At 43.1% G+C, this 19741-nt stretch overlaps 3 protein-coding genes across 3 annotated transcripts; 1 reads left to right on the forward strand and 2 right to left on the reverse strand.

Annotated features, from left to right (window-relative positions):
* Positions 1-1327: 1327 nt before the first annotated feature.
* On the reverse strand, positions 1328-2665 carry LOC121054730. The gene has a single exon (XM_040525195.1). It carries the CDS (start codon positions 2663-2665, stop codon positions 1328-1330), a length of 1338 nt encoding a protein of 445 aa, XP_040381129.1.
* Positions 2666-6521: 3856 nt separating this feature from the next.
* LOC102722971 lies at positions 6522-7832 on the reverse strand. Its single transcript, XM_006657152.1, has one exon. It carries the CDS (start codon positions 7830-7832, stop codon positions 6522-6524), a length of 1311 nt encoding a protein of 436 aa, XP_006657215.1.
* A 7871-nt stretch (positions 7833-15703) lies between these two features.
* On the forward strand, positions 15704-17275 carry LOC102699418. The gene is made up of 2 exons (XM_006657153.2): positions 15704-16114; positions 16206-17275. Exons 1-2 carry the CDS (start codon positions 15704-15706, stop codon positions 17073-17075), a joined length of 1281 nt encoding a protein of 426 aa, XP_006657216.2. The 3' UTR covers positions 17076-17275.
* Positions 17276-19741: the final 2466 nt, after the last annotated feature.

A 19741-nucleotide genomic window follows, 5' to 3' on the forward strand; every position in this document is an offset into this window, starting at 1 on the left:
GAAGGCGCTTTATATGTAGAAGAGTCTTGCCAACAAATTATGCCTCAAGGAACATTTGTACAATTGGCAAATTATGCCTCAAGGAACATTTGTACACAATTCGCATGGCAGAAGGTACCTTTATTCCATCTCATTTTAATGAGTTTAATTCTCTCATCATTGATCTTGAGAAATTAGATGTGAAAATTGATAATGAGGAGAGACTATTTTCATGGTTGTCACTTTGCTTGCTACCTTTAAACATTTCAAAGAGATTATGCTTCACGATAATCATGGTATCCTTAGTTTTAAGGATGATAAATTAAATTTGTTGTCCAAGGAAAAAATTGACAAGTGATTATCGTTTTGAAGTTAAAAATGAGGGGTTAATTATTAAAGGTATATCTTTTCAAAAAGATGATTCTTCTATATCAAAGTCTACTGAATAAAGACAGTAAATCTAGATTATTTTATTACTATTGCAAGCAAACTAGTCGATCATGATATCTCTAAATGCCCTAAATTACAAGGGTTTTTTACCATCCTTGAAAAGTAACTCAACGTATCAAGAATTTTAGTATAAATTTTTGGTACCATGTACCTTAAGAACCGCACTTTTTATATTAAAAAAGGTGCTACCTTGAGGTACTTTTTCAAGGATGATAAAAAAACTTAAATTGCAAAAGGAGGAAGACAGTAAGAGTAAAATTTAGAAGAAACCCACTAAGGCTAGTTTTGTTGCCAGTCATTTTGATGAGTGGGTTCTAATCGGTACTACTAGTACTAGGGATTAAACTGTTTGGATTATTGGTTAAATTTGCACCTTTTATATATGTCAATATAAATAATATTTTTTACTTATAATTGTATTGATACTATTGATTCTGTTTTGCTCAATAAGAAACTTTGGAGTTTCTTCATCATAATTTATTTTTCATCATTTGCTTTTAAATCAGAAATGTATAAAAAAGTTTTTTAATAAATTAATTTTTAATCACTAATAAGGTGTTTCACCCTGTTCTTATTTTTAGTAGAAGGAGAAACCTAAATTCATATTAGTAGATCTGCTACATCACAACATTGCTCCCACCACTTTCACAAAATAAATCCAACAAATAAGTCTTGCGATAATTCGTCGAGGCAGCATCAATTTTGCATGGGGGAGATCAGGGGGTTTTCCGTTCCAACTTACATGCAATTTTTTTCTAGTTCATATAACAGAAGATTTACAGTGCAATATATGAAATTTACAATACAAAATAATACGTACATTTTTGTGTTTCTCTTGTGTTTAAACAAACTAAATTCCATGTTCTAATACGAACTAACTATAGCTTGATTGGGATCATTATGCAACTATAGCTAGCTGCCCTGTTCTAGTGTGTTGTACTGCCAAATTAAAGCTTGGTATAATCCAAACGGGCAGTGGCCAGTCCAACCAACTGGAAGGAGGCTGGACCTGATGAAAGCTCCCATCTTCCATGTTGTAAACGCCAATATCCCTCGCGCACTCTGGCTTGTTGAGCGCGTAATCCTCCTCATTGTCAGTGTAGTAGATGTGGTTGGGCAGGATACCCGGACAGTCCACCACGGTGAGGCCGATCGAGTTGTTGCATCCCAAGAAGAGGGCGTGATGGCCGCCAAGGTCCTTGATCTCCGCCACCGTCCCCATCGCGGAATCCACCCGGTACACCTTGATCAAGTGCGTGTTCCACACACCATCGTAGGGCACGCTCCGGTCCGCCCGCCATGCCATGTAGACTTGGAGGTTTGCAGCCCTCATGTACCTGCACACCAGGAGCCATCCGTCGCCGCCTAGCCATGGCGCGTCAACGAGGTAGTTGGTGTGCCACATCGCGCACTCTTGGGCGGGGAGTATGGTTGCTCTCTCCAGGGCCGGCTCGCCGTTGAGGTCAAACTCGTGAATGGTGCCGTCACGACGCATCCCGTAGAGCTTCCGGCCGTCGGCTCTGAAGGCGACATCAACATATAGCAGGTTTCCGGTTGGCGTACGTATCCACGTCCAGTGCGGGTCGCCTAGCCTCGCGAACGAGATCTGGCCCTGGGGACGGTGGAGGAGCACGACAATGCAGTCGCCGCCATCGGACGGGTTGGAGGAGAGGAAGACACGGAGGTAGAGGTACTCCGATAGCTCACGCGCGGTCATTGTCATGGGTGGGTTGACCAGCGGGTCCACCCGCAGCGTCCAGTTGGATGGGTAAACCACGTACCAGCCCGAGACGACGGCGCCATCGTCGTCGAAGAGTCGCCTCACCGTCTCGATGGTGGTGACCGGGGGAAGGTTGTTGATCTGCTGACCGGTGACAGGGTTAACGAGGTGGAGCGCCGCGTCGTCGTCGGTGGTGGCGAGCCAGCCGTGGGAGGCGCCGAGCCACCGGCGGTGGACATGGGGCCCCGGGAGCGGCACGGTGTAGTACCGGTGATCGGTGAGGCTGTAGAGCCTGGCGACGTTGGGGTCGTCGCCGGTATCCGCGGTGGTGTAGAGCAGGCAGGGAGTCCGAGGGCGGGAGAGGAGGTGGTGCTGGCCGCGGACGTACGACGACGAGGCGTTCCACCACTGGCACACGGCGCCGGCGTGGACGAGGTCGCCGATGTCTAGCGTCTCGAGAATTGTGATCAGGACGTCCGCCGGCAAGTCCGACCAGGGGCCGGCATGGCTGTCCATGACAACCGTATCGAGTTATTACCCTTCTTCTACTGATTCTTGTTGTTCAACTTTAATTATGGTAGGTAAAGAGATATATAGCACGGGAGTTTTTTTGAAGCGCGACGGATCAGTCAGATACGGACTAAGATAGGAGGACATATGTTTTTGAATCGGTTTTGAATTATTGCCGGGTGCGATAAGGCTTTTCTCGTTTTCAGTATCACACATTGCACACGATTGCCAGCCAGAAAATCAGGGCCCGGCTGTTGGGTTTGATTCTTCAAGTTGGAATTAAATTGACAAAGATTGAAGTACTAAAATAGATTATTTGCTCCACGCTATGAAAATGTATTTTCCCGGAAAGAAAACATTTGCGCTACATAGCTTAAACCATTTGTTTTACGTTATTTGCTAAATTACTTTATAAAAAAGATAATGTCTCCCTGTAGTAAAATAGCTAGATAATCCGTGGCAATAATATGCTCAACGATCCACTTATGCCATGTTTCTATTTGAATTATTGTAATCTGGATTATCGAGACACATTACTATAAACTGGATAATTATAAGCTGAAATACATAGTAAGATGTGGATCTTTAACCGATCTATAATCTACAAAATGCATCATTGGAGGAGCTTATCAATTTATAGTCATATGAAATCTTGATTGTAATAAGCCGATGCAATAATCTAATTCTTGTTTTAGATTATTTTATAATCTATATTACAATAATCTTATCTTAAGGTAACACAGACATGGCCTTAGAGCGTGTTTGGTTGTTTGCATCTGTGAAGCCTAGCCCATCTCTCTCGTCTAGGCTAAGTTTGGCCTGGTTTAGTAGTTACACATGTATTTGTTTGGTTGTTATATTGGATGAATCTAAATATAGTTGTTTGGCTTGTTATATCATAGATATGATATGCAAAATATTTTGTTTGTTTTGTTGCATATGCATTTTGAGTGCGCTGACCTCTTTACTATTTTGTAGGGTGATGTCACCTCTATAGTATTACATATATAAAAAAATTATATGAACGAACATATAATGTAATCAAAATGATGTATTCTTATTACTTTCTCATGCAAATGATTATGATATATATATATATAAATATAAATATATAATTGGATGTAATATAAAGAAAAAATGTACAATGTACCTTGACTTTGCACAATTCCACAATTTGCTCTTAATTTTGTTCAGTTGTATAATATCCTATTAACATTTGCTTAACTTCAACCATTTACCATCCATGTTCGGTTAGCTTTCGTTTGCAAAGTACAATTTTTTGCTAATGACCAAAATACCACTAGGATTAGAACTTCCAAAATTGGGCCAAAAAATCGAAAAAAAAAATTTAAGCATGAGGTTGTAAACACACAAAATTTGGCTGAAATCCTAAAATATGGTATTTTGGAATTTTTGCCCAAATGTTAGAAGTTTTTATCCCAAGGGCATTTGGTCATTATGATAATTGTGCAATACTGACGGTGACTAATCGGACGATAATGGCAAATCATAGAGGTTAATTAAAAGTCAATGACATTATGAAAGAATGAATTTGATCCCCAGTCCGGCCCCGAATTGAAACCCGGGGGAAATCTGGTCCCCGCCGGGTCCCTGACCACGAACGGGCCCCCACATTCCTCAATACCGGTGGCGTCGTGCGAACGGCAGAGGAGGGCAGTGTCAGGGGACGACAGTCGAAGGGATCGAGGTGGTACGACGGCGGTGTCGACATCGGGCAGATGGGAGGATGGCGTCGGGGGGCTACAGGCGAAGGGCGGCGAGCGCAAGGCGTAGGGCGGTGGTCCAACGAAGGCAAGTAGAGGAGCCATCGGTTGCGTCGGCATCGAGCAGATGGGGGCAGCGGGCGGAGGAGCCAGCGATGACGTCGACATCAGGCATATCAAGGCGGCTTCGGGGGTCGGAGGGGGGGGAGGGGTGGGCGACGTGGGGCGGCGGTCTGGCGACGACCGACGAAGGAGTCGGTGGGCGATAGTGACTCGAGGGAGACTGGGAAAGGATGAGATACGGCGGCGGCTTGGGCCAAGACTATTTAGGGGAGACTAGGGTTTGCTCTTTTGTTGGGTCAAAAGTAGGAATAGCCCAATAATTTTCATTTCTTTAATTTCGGTGTAGCATGGGATCCTCACGTGTATTTTTGGCGCCATGTCCTCGTCTATGAAATATACAGGGTCCCAACCCTGTTCCCCGCATGGCTAATTTCATCCCTGACCCTGACCCTATTGGGGTGGGCCCCGCCGAGGCCCCTTCCCTGACAAAAAATTTGCCAAACCTAGAGGGAAAGAGGGCCCCGATCGGTAGGTGGTTGCTCAACACCCTATTCGCCAAGCTGGAGAGGGAGGTGAGTCCGAGAAATTTTACTATTTTTGAGAAACTGTCGGGAGGTACCATATTTTATATTATAAAATTTAACACATTTAATTATGAGTTACTAAAATTTTGATACCTAAAGATATTCTCTCAAGAATAATAAAATTGTCCGGTGGGCCAACCTTTTCTCCATGCAACTATGCATGCTTTGCTCGCATAAGCGCACGGAACACCTGCATTATTAGCATGAGATGGTCTAGGACTCCGGGTTGAGGAGCGAAGCTCGCATCAATAATTTCTCCTCAGCCTGCCTCAAGGAATTTTGCACCCTGCGTGCAGACTCACGCATGGAACGTACCAGGCACCCATCTCTCTAGTCTCCCTGTCCGAGTAACTAATTGACTAATTGACGTATTTGATTTTTTTATACACGATTATTAATTATTTTTATATCATTTTATTTATGGTTAAATATATCTTTATGCATATATATAGCTTTATATATTTTTTAAAAAATAAATAAGACGATTTGTCAAACGTGTATAAAAAAGTCAACGACGTTAAACATTTAGGAACGGAGGAGATATGTCTTTACCGTCGTAGATGACAATTAATTATTTAAGACGACTTAAAATGTTTTCAGTTGACACTGCAGCAAAATACCAAAAGATTAGCGGCTCTGCTAATTTATGGTCCTTACATACTCTGCGCAGTTTATTTCGAGGTATAGGACGATAATTGAACTGTTTACAAAAATACGTGGCGAATGGTGATAGTTTTTCTCTTACAATCGCCAACTTTGTGGTGTACTACTGACAGTAGTCAAATTAAGAATTAATTGGACATTTTTCTTGGATTTTACAGTATCATCTTTATATTTTGAAAAACTCTAACATAGTAAATAGTGTAGAAATATAGTTAACAGCAAAAATAAAAATAAAGGAAATATGACTAAGAGAACTTGATTGAAAATGACATAATAGGGTATAGCGTGTCTCTATATTTCTTTATTGTCAAAAAATCATCTACCTTACTAATTGTGTATGATGTGGAGCATAATTTACTATTATCAATTATAAGCTTCCTAATGCGACGTACATTTCTCAAATCATTTGCGTGTTGGCCACAATTTCACTATTCCTATCTCGACACGTAATTTATTTTAATTTATACAATTAAATTTAACTTGACCCGGTGCAACACACGAACTTTTTTTTATAGTAATAACTTATAAAAGCCATAAAGTAATTCGATCTTGAATTCTTTTTCACGTAATTCAGTGTTGAGTTTTAGATAACTGAATCTTCTTTAAAACTGAAATATCAAACAAAAAGACCGAACACCAACCCGTACTCACCAAGCTAACCATACGTTAATTGTTTGAGCAATTTTACCATCCTATCAAAAAATACCATTGTTTTTTATGTAAAATTTGATATCTTTTGATACCTTAGGTACTAGAAGATATCAAATTTTACCTTATGATATATAAGAAAAATGCTCTCATTGTGATGATTCATGCGTACTTGTGTGCCTAGCTGCCCTGGTGTGCAGCCAAATTAAAGCTTGGGATAATCCAAGCAGGCAGCGGCCAATCCAACCACGGGGAAGCAGGCAGGACCTGATGAAAGCTCCCGTCTCCCATGTTGTAAACGCCGATGTCCCTCGCGCATTCCGGCGTGTAGAGCGCGTATTGCTCCTCGTTGTCTGTGTAGTAAATGTGGTTGGGCAGGATCCCCGGACAATCCGCCACGGCGAGGCCGAATGAGTTGTTGCATCCCAAGATGAGGGCGTGGTGGCCGCCGAGGTCCTTGATCTCCGCCACTGTCCCTGCCGCAGAATCCACCCGGTACACCTTGATCAAGTGCGTGTTCCACACGCCGTCGTAGGGCACGCTCCGGTCCGCCAGCCATGCCGTGTAGGCTTGGAGGTTTGCTGCCCCCATGTACCTGCACACCAGGAGCCATCCGTCGCCGACTAGCCATGGCGCGTCGACGAGGTAGTTGGTGTGCCACATCGCACACTCTTGGGCGGGGAGTATGGTTGCTCTCTCCAGGGCTGGCTCGCCATTGAGGTCGAACTCGTGAATGGTGGCGTCACGGCGCATCCCGTAGAGCTTCCGGCCATCGGCTCTGAAGGCGACGTCAACGTATAGCTCGTTTCCGGTTGGCGTGCGTATCCATGTCCAGTGTGGGTCGCCCAGTCTCGCGAAGGAGATTTGGCCGTCGGGACGGTGGAGGAGCACGACGATGCAGTCGCCGCCGTCGGACGGGTCTGAGGAGAGGAAGACACGGAGGTAGAGATACTCCGACAGCTCACGCGCGGTCATCGTCATGGGTGCGTTGACTAGTGGCTCCACCCGCAGCGTCCAGTCGTATGGGTAGACCACGTACCAGCCCGGGACGACGGCGCCATCTTCGTCGAACAGTCTCCTCACCGTCTCGACGGTGGTCACCGGGGGGAGGTTGCTGATCTGCTGGCCGGTGACGGGGTTGACGAGGTGGAGCGTTGCGTCGTCGTCGGTGGTGGCGAGCCAGCCGTGGGAGGTGCCGAGCCACCGGCGATGGACATGGGGGCCCGGGAGCGGCACGGTGTAGGACCGGCGGTCGGTGAGGCTGTAGAGGCTGGCCACGTTGGGGTCATCGCCGGTGTCCGCGGTGTAGAGCAGGCAGGGCGTCCGTGGGCGGGAGAGGAGGTGGTGCTGGCCACGGACGTTCGACGACGAGGCGTTCCACCACTGGCACACGGCGCCGGCGCGGACGAGGTCGCCGATGTCTAGCGTCTCGAGAATTGTGATCAGGACGTCGGCCGGCAAGTTCGACCATGGGCCGGCATGGCTGCCCATGATCAGGATCGTCTTATTAGCTAGGCATCTTCGATCTAGTGATTTCGATGGGCATGCACATGATTTCAATTCTTCTGTTCACAAGAGCGTTTATTTTGCCTCGATGGAGCTCTTCCTATCAGAGTCGGATACGGTATAGCTTTCGGGATCAGTTTTGAATTATTGGCGGGTACGATATGTCTTTTGATTTTTGAAGTCTGATCGAATTACAGTGACGCAGAACAGAAGTCGTCACCAGCGATTTGTCTATACACCACATGTGATTTACTCTTTTCAAATCACACGATTTTCTAACCGTCCGATAGATTTAATATTCATGAAAAGCCTCCTTAACCCAATTAACACATGTGATGGAATATACATCATATGTGATTTAACTTAGAGGATGGAAAATTTGGTGAACCATAATTAAAAAAAATTCTAGACCAGGTTCCTAGGCAGGGGTGGACACAAAGCTCGTGGCTCGTTAGCTCGCTCGACTCTTGACAAACTCGGCTCGGCACGACTCGGCTCGTTTTATTTTTCTAACGAGCCAAGCTAGCATTTTAGCTCGTTGGAGATAATGAGCTAGCTCGAGCTGGCACGTGAGTTGCTCGCGAGCCTAACGAGTTAGACCAAAGACACGCGATTTACCGGCGTTCATTGATTCCACCCTGAAATGCATGTGTTCAGTACTTCGTAGGTTCACCATGTGATTTGTTGGTTCAAACTTTTATATTTAAATACAATTTCATATGATTTACATGTTTGAAATGAAAATTTGCTTGTATAACCTATTCAAAAATTGTTTAGGTTAACTTTTCATGCATGATTCACGAGCCTAACGAGCCAGCTCGAGCTTTATAACGAGCCGAGCTGGGTTTTTAGTTCGTTATGATAACGAGCCGAGCCAAGCCAACTCATTATCTTAACGAGCCGAGCTGAGCCGAGCTAACTCGTTATCCGCCCTTGTTCTTAGGCACCGACTCCTCTCATATTAGCTCTACCCGGCTCCTACTCTTAACCAATCCAACACCAAACTCTCATGCCACCAACACCGACCCATCATCCTCCTTCTCCCACAGCAGAGGTGTGGCACCGCTGCCCCGTCCATGCCTCTATGCTTGGAACACTTCTCACTTCCCCGGTCTTGAAACTGTCCTGCCTCCTCCTCCACCCGAACCCTAGGTCCACTATTTGAGTCCACTGGATCTCATCGGAATTAACTTGGAGCTTGGTAGAGATCACCGGAGGTCACCAAAGATGAAGCCATCCTGAGGAAGATCTAAGGGTGGGGGATTCATGTGTAGACCTGGGTGATATTGTATAGATCAAAACCATAACAGGATACCTCGAAACAATTCAACTATGTTGTTTGATGAGAACAAAATCATATAATGTGGTTAACAATGTTTTATTTTTGGGACAATTTATATGAAAAGCGTAGAGCTTCTTTGGAACACCGACAAACAAAACACAAGAAAGAAAATATAGGAATATAAAACACATAATAATATAATGTAGGTGTAAATCAAATAAGTAAGAACGCAGGAATTACCTATAGATAGGCGTTTGGAGTATGCAAATTGTTCAAACTACTTTGATTAATTTAAGCTACTCATTGTTCGATGTGAGCCACGGTGGAGCTACACGAAGTCGGGGAATTCCCAGAAACCTGGTTTAGAACTTTTTCTTAACTAGAATTCATCTATTTTCACCGTATATGCATCCTCTCACTCCAAATTCAGCCACCTGTAGTAGCCTAAACCTGGTTCAAAACACCGAAAAATAAATGAGTGAAAAAAAATGAGTGGCACCTCTCGGTATTTCATTCTAGCTCCGCCACACGTGAGGTTGACTCAGGCTCTACCTAGCACCGAAAAAGAAATTAAGATGTTAGCATGGTTGTAAAAGTTGGACCGATATGTAGCCCTACTATAAAATAGGCTCTATGATTGTTCCAAAGAGTTTAGAGCTTTTTTAACCGAGTGACAATATATGTTTTCATTATTTCAAATTTAATTTGTTGTTTGCATTGGGACATCATAATTGATTTCATTGCAAGTGGCATCCCTCCATTTTTGCATTTTTTTTGTGCACTGCACCACGGTGTACCATCACATTAACAAAGCAACAAGCCAACAACTCATTTGCACGAGGGACCTGAACATACTTATGGCCATGATCACCCTTGAGGACTCTGCAGTGTGCCATCACCAACCCCGCTGCCCCCATGTACATCATCAGGCATATAGTTTTTATGTAATTATTATCACTGGCTTTGCATTATTTTACTTGTAAGATGCTTCTATTCTTAACAAATTGAATATGTCTCAATAATACACGTGACAAATGGCAAATACATGGTGGATTATTATGCACAATAACATCTTTTTATTTAAAAAATAAACATGAGTACGAAGTACACTCCATCTTAAATGCCCTTTATTAAAATTACATAGAGATCAACACTAACACCTTACATCTTCATTACCTAACATTAGGATAAATCCACCATTCCTCATCCACAGCGCTATTACAAACACTAAACAGTTCACCTCATACACACTAAACGTATAACCATACATGCTCCTGCTTAGCTATATCAACCTTGGAATTTTCCATGAAAATAAACCTACAATATTAGAACAATACACACAATAAGAAAATGCGTATATAAAATAAAAATGGAGAACAAAGAGTATAATTAAGAACATATAAAGCCTTACAACTAAGTGTGCATAATCCTATCATGTGCACCCTTTTCTCCCTCACTGTAGATAAACACCCACACTTGTTATACTTGCAATTCAAATTCCTATGGGTAGATCCATTGTGACCAGCTAACTTATCTCCATTCATCGCTTGAACATTACTCCCACCACTCTTCAGAAAACAAACCCAACAAATAACTAAACCATCAGCAACCTTGCTCATAGCGAGCTTGTATTTCTCATGCATATCATCATACATCTTGGAACTAAAGGATGCTATGCTTAGTTTGTGTTTGGATAAAACTATACTATTGCATATATATAGAGCATCATATATATGTTTGTTTTGAAGTGGAGATGATGGAGAAAAAGTTACTGTGGCATTGCATTCAAAAGAAATGAAAGGATAAGAGTTTGTTATGAAGGAATACATGAGTAGCTAGTTTGATTTCAAAGACAAGAAATGTGAAGTCATAGAAAAGAGATTGATAGTTTGTTATAGAGCATCATATGTTTGTTTCCAAGTGGAGATGATTGAGACAAAGTTACTTTGACAGCATACTCAGAAGAAATGAAAGGATAAGAGTTTGTTATAAAGGACTACATGTTTTAGGTAATTTGATTTCAAAGACAAAGAAATGTTTAGTGCAGTCATAGAAAAGAGATGGATAGTTTGTTATAGAGCACATTTTTTTTCTTTGACTGCACTTCACATTTCTTGTCTTTGAAATCAACCTACCTTACTCATGTATTCCTTCATTACAAACTCTTATCCTTTCATTTCTTTTGAATGCAGTCACAATAACTTTTTCTCCATCATCTCCACTTCGAAATAAACATGTATATGATGCTATATATATATATATATATCTATATATGCAATAGTATAGTTTTATCCAAACACAAACTAAGCATAGCATCCTTTAGTTTCAAGATGTATGATGATATGCATGAGAAATACAAGCTCGCTATGAGCAAGGTTGCTGATGGTTTAGTTATTTGTTGGGTTTGTTTTCTGAAGAGTGGTGGGAGTAATGTTCAAGCGATAAATGGAGATAAGTTAGCTGGTCACAATGGATCTACTCATAGGAATTTGGACTACAAATGTACCAAGTGTGGGTGTTTATTCTACAGTGAGGGAGAAAAGGGTGCACATGATAGGATTATGCACACTTAACTGTAAGGCTTTATATGTTCTTAATTATACTATTTTCTATATTTTTATTTCATATATACATTTTCTTATTGTGTGTATTGTTCTAATATTGCAGGTTTGCTTTCATGGAAAATTACAAGGTTGATATAGTTAAGTAGTAGCCCCTGCATGGTTATTCGTTTAGTGAGTATGAGGTGAACTATTTAGTGTTTGTAATAGTGTTGTGGATGAGTAATGATGGATTTAGCCTAATGTTAGGTTATGATGATGTGGATTGTTAGTGTTATTCTCTATATAATTTTGATAAAGGGCATTGAAGATGGAGTGTAGTTTTGTGGTCATGTTTGTTTTTTAATAAAAAGATGGTACTGTGTATCCACTGTGTATTTGAAATTTTGCCACATTGTTGAGACATAGTCAATTTATCAAGAATAGAAGCATCTTACAAGTAAAACAATGCAAAAATAGTGATAATAGTTACCTAAAAACTACATGCCCGATGATATATCTGGGACCAGCGGGGTTGGCAATGGCACATGACATCGTCCTCAATGCTGATCGAGGCTCTAAGTAGTACGTTCAGGTCCCTCGTGCGAATGAGTTGTTGGCTTGTTGACTTGGTGAAGTGGTGGTACCGGGAATGCAAAAATGGAGGGGTGCCGCTTGTGATGAAATCAATTAAGAAGTCTCAATGCAAACAATAAAAAATGTGAAATAATGAAGACTTATATTATCACTCGGTACAGTTAAAAAGGGTCTAAACAATTCTCTAAAGTTGAGTAATAAGCAGCTTAGCATAGAAATTAGTGATAAGAAAAGTAAGCTTGAGGGTCTTGCAGCCAGAGAGGAGCACAAGGGCATGGTTACTGCAGGAAAGGTCGAAGATAATGATGTCTAGAGCGACTAGTGAGATTATTAGATTAATGGTGAAAGATGCGCAGGAAGGATAGCTCACACGCTGCAGCAGGCAAGCATGAGGCATTGACGTTGACGGGTGTCAAGTGAGTTTGAGAGGCGGGGGTTGGGCGGCTTGACGAATAAATTCATTTAGATCTTCCGATATATTGCTTTGTTGTCAATCTCGAAAGGAGTCATGTACGAAACTAACAGACAGAACTCGTAGATTGAATTCAAAACGTTTTTATGATCTTGTGCCCAGCATGAATTAATAGTACGTTGGTGTTCTTTTCTCTTAAGATTTTTTGATTTTATGGATTATTCAATTTTATGGTACTATTTAAGAAAATAAACAACTAAGTTAACTGTTACAAAGTTGAAATTTTATCGAAAGACCATATGAGTAACTTTTGTATAGAACATTTTTAGAAAAAACGCGCTTCCTTGCTAGTAGCTTACAAAAAGTGTCCACTAGTTGAATCAGGACACAGAGAGCCATGGCCCGTATCCTATAGCCCCTTCTAATTCATTTCCTTATTAATAAGGATTTGTTACGCGGGATATGTCGATTTACTACGATTTCATACCATATTTTTCTCATAAAATAAAAAATAGTTTCATCCACCCCCTACGACCCAATAATCTATGATCCACAATGAGAAAAGATTGTACGTAGCCTTTGTCACCGCTTAGTATTAATTTTGAGAATATTTCTCATGATTTAACTTAGCTCCTAATCAAGCACATAAACCTACGCTATTTACTATTTTAGAGTTGTTCAAAATATAATACTCCCTCTATTTCCTAATGTAAGATGTTTAATTTTTTGCTTACAATATTTGATTATTTGTCTTATTAAAAAATTATAACAATATCATTTATTTTGCTTGTGACTTATTTTATTATTAAAAGAATTTTAAGCACGACTTGTCATTTCTTATATTCGTACTAAATTTTTAAATAAGACGAATGATCAAGCGTTATAACTTAAAAAGTCAAACATCTTACCTTGCAGCAGATGATACTGTAAAATCCAAGAAAATGTCCAATTATTTCTTAATTTTGACTACTATCAGTAGTACACCACAAAGTTGGCGATTCTAAGAGAAAAACTATCGCCGTTAAGACCGCTTTCTGTAAACAGTTCAGTTATAGTCTTTCACCTCGAAATAAACTGTGCACAGTATGTACGGTCTATTAATTAGCAGAGCGGCTAATATTTCAATATTTTGCTGCAGTACTGTCAACTGAAAACATTTTATGTCGTCTTAAATAGTTGTCACCTACACTGTAAATACGCGTGTGTATTTGGTTGTATGCGTATGGGTTGACTCGCACCAAGAGAGTAGATAGCTGGGTGCCGGGTAAGTTCCATGCGTGCAAGAGCCTGCATGCGAGATGCAAAATTCCTTTGAGGCAGGCTGAGGAGAAATGATTGATGCGGCTTCGTTTCTTGACCAGACCATATCGTGCTAATGCAGGTGCAGGTAGAGGTGGCAACAAGGACTCGATCACCGATTTCTTGTGATGAATTTATCCATTAGGGGATGAAGATGGGATGAAGATGGTAGGTATCTACCATCCATGAGAAATAAAGTGGGCCAAAACTCATCCCAACCAAGGATAGCGGGGGCGGGGACAGCGCATCACTCCCCATCCTAGTTTTTCACGGTGACTTGTAATTTACAGTGTAGAGGGATCAAATATAGATTTTATATAAGGTTTGGCCTAAACAAATGAAGCCCAATAACCATGGAGATCTAACCCTAGTCAACAATAATCAACACACAACAATCTACACTAGGCACCAGCTCCGCCCGTCGCCCCATCTCTCCCTACCCAACCTGCCACCCCTCGCCGGCCTCCGCCCGTCGACACCAATCCCACCAATGCCAACACCCATGCTCGTCAGCCCCTCCGCCTCCAACCGACGTGCGGCCCTATCGGTGTACTGCCCTCCTACACCGCCCCTCTCTACCCGTCCGCCCGCCTGCCCCCCCCCACCCCCCTCAAGTGCGTCGCCCTTCTCGACTGGCGCCAGAGCCATCATTGGCCCCGCCGATGAGCCACCCTCATGCGCCTGCCCGACCACGCCGATGTCGAAGCAAGGTGCATGGGGCTAGGGAAACTAAGGGGAAAAATTCACCGGACAATGATCAATGATGTGTTAAATATAAACCCTGTCGTGGTTGGCAAGGGCAGTGGCTGGTCAATTAGGAGCAAATTATGGAATTGTGCAAAGTCAATGATACACTATAGATTTTCTCTTAATATTACATCTAATTTTATATATAGAATCATTTGCATGTGAAAGTAATAAGAATAAATCATTTTGATTACATTATATGCCCATTCATATATTTTTTATATATGTAATATTATAGAGGTAACCTCACATATACAAAATAGTAAAGAGATAACCAAACAAACAAAATATTGTGCATATCATATCTCTGATAGCCATATTTAGGTTCATTTAATATAACAGCTGAACAGATACACGCGTATATACTTAATTAATTGCTGAACCAGACTAAACTCAGCCTATATAAGGAAGATGAGCTAAGCTACATAGATACAAACAACTAAACACATCTTAATTGGATTCTTACCCACATATACCAGCCTAGTACTTTTAAATATGTATATTTTCTACCGTTTTGTCTCATTGAGCATATTATTGCCATGGATTATCTACTTTATTACAGGAAGACACTAAATATTTTTAAAGATTAAATTTAGCAAATAGCATAAAACAAATGGTTTAAGCTATGTAGCAGAATTTTTTGTTTTTTTTGAGAAAATATATTTTCATGGCGCGGAGCAAATAATCTATTTTAATCCTTCAATCTGTGTCAACTTAATTCCAACTTCCAGAATCGAACCCGACAGCCGGGCCTTCACTTTCTGGCTGGCAATCGTGTGCAATGTGTGACACCGAAAACGCGAAAAGCCTTGTCGCACCCTCCAATAATTCTAAACCGATTTAAAAGGTATGTCCTCCTATCTTAATTAGTCCGTAGTATGGGACTGATTCGTCGCGCCTCAAAACTCTTTACCTACCAGAATTAAAGCTGAACAACATCAGGAATCAGTAGAAGAAGGGTAGTAACTCAGCTGTTCTCATGGACAGCCATGCCGGCCCCTGGTCGGACTTGCCGGCCGACGTGCTGATCACAATCCTCGAGACGCTAGACATCGGCGACCTCGTCCGCGCCGGCGCCGTCTGCCAGTGGTGGAACACCTCGTCGTCGTACGTCCGCGGCCAGCACCACCTCCTCTCCCTCCCACTGACGCCCTGCCTGCTCTACACCACCGCGGACACCGGCGACGACTCCAACGTGGCCAGCCTCTACAGCCTCACCGACCACCGGTCCTACACCGTGCCGCTCCCGGGGCCCCATGTCCACCGCCGGTGGCTCGGCGCCTCCCACGGCTGGCTCGCCACCACCGACGACGACGCGGCGCTCCACCTCGTCAACCCCGTCACCGGCCAGCAGATCAGCAACCTCCCCCCGGTCACCACCATTGAGATGGTGAGGCGACTGTTCGACGACGATGGCGCCGTTGTCCCGGGTTGGTACGTGGTCTACCCATACAATTGGTTGCTGCGGCCTGCGAGTGGAGCCGCGGGCCAACCCACCCATGACGATGACCGCGCGCGAGTTGTCGGAGTACATCTACCAACGTGTCTTCCTCTCCTCTGATCCGTCCGACGGCCGCGACTGCATTGTCGTGCTCCTCCACCGTCCCCAGGGCCAGATCTCGTTTGCGAGGCTGGGCGACCCGCACTGGACGTGGATACGTACGCCAACCGGAAACCTGCTATGTGTCGACGTCGCCTTCAGAGCCGACGGCCGGAAGCTCTACGGGATGCGCGCAGACGGCACCATTCACGAGTTCGACCTCAACGGCGAGCCGGCCCTGGAGAGAGCAACCATACTCCCCGCCCAAGAGTGCGCGATGTGGCACACCAACTACCTCGTCGACGCGCCATGGCTAGGCGGCGACGGATGGCTCCTGGTGTGCAGGTACATGGGGGCAGCAAACCTCCAAGCCTACACGGCATGGCGGGCGGATCGAAGCGTGCCCTACGACGACGTGTGGAACACGCACTTGATCAAGGTGTACCGGGTGGATTCCGCGGCAGGGACGGTGGCGGAGATCGAGGACCTCGGTGGCCACCACGCACTCTTCTTGGGATGCAACAACTCATTCGGCCTCGCCGTGGCGGACAGTCCGGGGATCCTGCCCAACCACATCTATTACACCGATAACGAGGAGCAATACGCGCCGGAATGCGCGAGGGACATCGGTGTTTACAACATGGAAGACGGGAGCTTTCATCAGGTCCTGCCTCCTTCCCTGTGGTTGGATTGGCCGCTGCCCGCTTGGATTATCCCAAGCTTTATTTTGGCTGCACAACGGGGCAGCCAGGTAAGCAAGTACTCCAACCTTCATCATGCAAGAAAAGGGACGGTGGCGGAGTATGCATGAATCATCATAATTGATGTATGGTTAGTTTGGAAACATGGGTGGGCGTCCAATTTATTCAGTTTGGTATTTTGGCTTTTAAGAAAAATCTGGTTATCTAAAACGCAAGACCGAATTATGTTGATTTTTTTTTAAGATCGAGCGATCCGACTTTGGTTAGTTTGGTTCAGTCTTTGGTTACAGAAATATATGATAGTTCCAGGAGATAAAAAATCAAGCAAATTATTATAAAATTTTGGTGGTAATAGCATATTGCTCATGCGTTGCAACGAGATTTTATTAAATTTTTTTGATTTATCACCTTAATTACTGTGTACATTTGTTAACAACCTGTTGGTCTATTCATTTCACGGTTTTTTTTTCTTTTCATGAAAAAATAAAGTTAGTGGAGATGATTGACATGCAGGTCTATAGTCAACTTTCTTTTAAAAATTAGGGATCCAACAGGATTTTATTAAAGAAAATTATCATTAACATATTATTACTATTTTTCAAAAATATTATTTCTAAATTGATACTTATATTTGTTAGGGGGCACAGTACTTTGTTTTTTCCACAGAAAAGTAGAATTAATGAAAGTGGTTTGATATATGGGATTTATATTTATTTTTCCTTTTTTAAAAAAATAGGAGAGAATTGGTGGTGGGGTAAGTGATAGATTCATCACCACCGCTACTCTATTTTATAGGAGTATAGAGTATAGATGTCCCCTCATTTATAACATGTTTTGTAAATTAAACAACACACGATGATAACAAACAATATATATGTAATAATTTACCAAGATAACATTAATCATACTTACTCCTACTCCTAAACTATGCTCCAAATCACCAAGATTAGTATAGCTATATAACATTTTTCCTAATTTCAGTTAATTCAATTAACGAACAATGATGACCAAATTAACTGAATTAATTTTGGTTAGTAAAAAATGCTACCCGTGTTTATAACCCAAAATTCCGAGAAAATTGCTATTATAACATTCTCAAGACATGATTTCGTCGTTATGTCATTCACAAGCTATTATAACCACCCCTGCCAGTTTCTGGTCTCTCTACGCTCTCGTCCAATCTCGTCCGGCTAGTTGAGTGGCATTTTGGTCAACAGAGACAAATATAGATATAATCAGTTTTATTTGCAGCAAAAAGGATAAATGGTATTTTAACAAAAACTCAATTGGTTTGAGAAAAGCTCAATTGGTTTGAGAGTGGCGTTTTGACGAATAGAAACTCTAGGACATCAAAGCCATATTTTGAGTATGCTATAATTGCAATTTTCTCGAAAATTCCCGTCTCGGTCATTCTAGTTTTGGTCTTGATATCTCTCTCAATCTCGCTTATTTTTGCCACCGCTATTAACCTGTGAACCAATTTTCTCCCTCCCCACTCTCTCCAAACCAGACGAGGCCCATATGCAGCCTACTTATCTGACGACGGCGACGGTGCGTAGCGGAGTAGGGGGTGACCCGGTTACGTACTTGCCTTTGGGCCTCAAACCGGCCGGCCCCATCGCGCACGCCCCCACCCACAAATCCGCGCGATTTTCCGCTCAAAATCACACGCCCGCGCCGCGCGCCTCGCATCGCCTCCTCCTCGCGGTCGCGTCGCGTACGACGGACGGTGGTGGCTAGGCCGCTTTAACCTTTCTCCTCCCACCAAATCGTCAGAAAAGAACAGGAACAACCAAACATGCCAACGAACGCCCGCTGCTGCTGCTGCTAATGAAGAAGACGAGCAGCAGAGCATGTGATCGACCCGGCCAAAAGGCGGAAAAAAAAAGGCACTAGTAGGCTCCCCTCTCTCTCTCTCTCTTTTCTGTTTGACAATGCAAGAAAAGCGATCGAATTGAAGCTGCTACCAGCACCAGCAGCAAAGTTTCTTTCACATGATGAGGGGAACGGTTTTTGTCCAGTGAAATCGGTGGGGATCTTGTTGCTGCTTCTCATGCTGCTGCTGCTGCTGCCTGCTGATGCTGATGTGATTCTGGGATAGTTACTTGACATGCTGCGACGATCCTGTTTGGGAGCTGCGACAAAGCCAGATTATGGGTAACCAAGCTGTCATTGTCTTCACTCTACTGGGTATCTAATAGCTCGCTCTTCGAAATTAATTATGAGAGAGATGCCATCTTTGTACTGGCTGCAGCCTGCAGCCCCATCAACAGTGAAGCAGCTGAAGGCTGTGTTTACCAGAGAGTTTAGGCAGTGAGTGAGCGATGAAACGAAGACTGACTGTCTGAAGTTACGCCCAGGAAACCCCAGTAATTAAGCGTCAAGGACCAAAGTACAAGAGGGTTGGTAGTTTGGTAGTACTGCGACACAGTGCAGGCAGCAACAAACGCAGGTCCAGGACCGACGACGCATCACGCCATGTGCCGCCCGGCCGGAATGATTCGGTGTGCTTCATGTATCAATCATCATGCGGTGCTCTGTGCGTGTCTGAGAGTGAGTGAGTGAGAGCCGCCCTGCTCTGCCATGGCCTTGTTCATCAACAGAGACGACATGCGCCATCATTGGTCCCTCAATCACTGCAACTCCATTCCCAGTTTAGCAACCAGCATACAAGAGCGATATAAAATTTGACAATATCGATAATTCGTTTTTCGGAGATGTTTTGAAATAGTGTAGATCAAATAAATTGAGACAACGCAACTTTTTAGGTGTTGAA

This window comes from Oryza brachyantha, chromosome 6 (assembly GCF_000231095.2).
Source record: "Oryza brachyantha chromosome 6, ObraRS2, whole genome shotgun sequence".
NCBI classification, from domain to species: domain Eukaryota; kingdom Viridiplantae; phylum Streptophyta; class Magnoliopsida; order Poales; family Poaceae; genus Oryza; species Oryza brachyantha.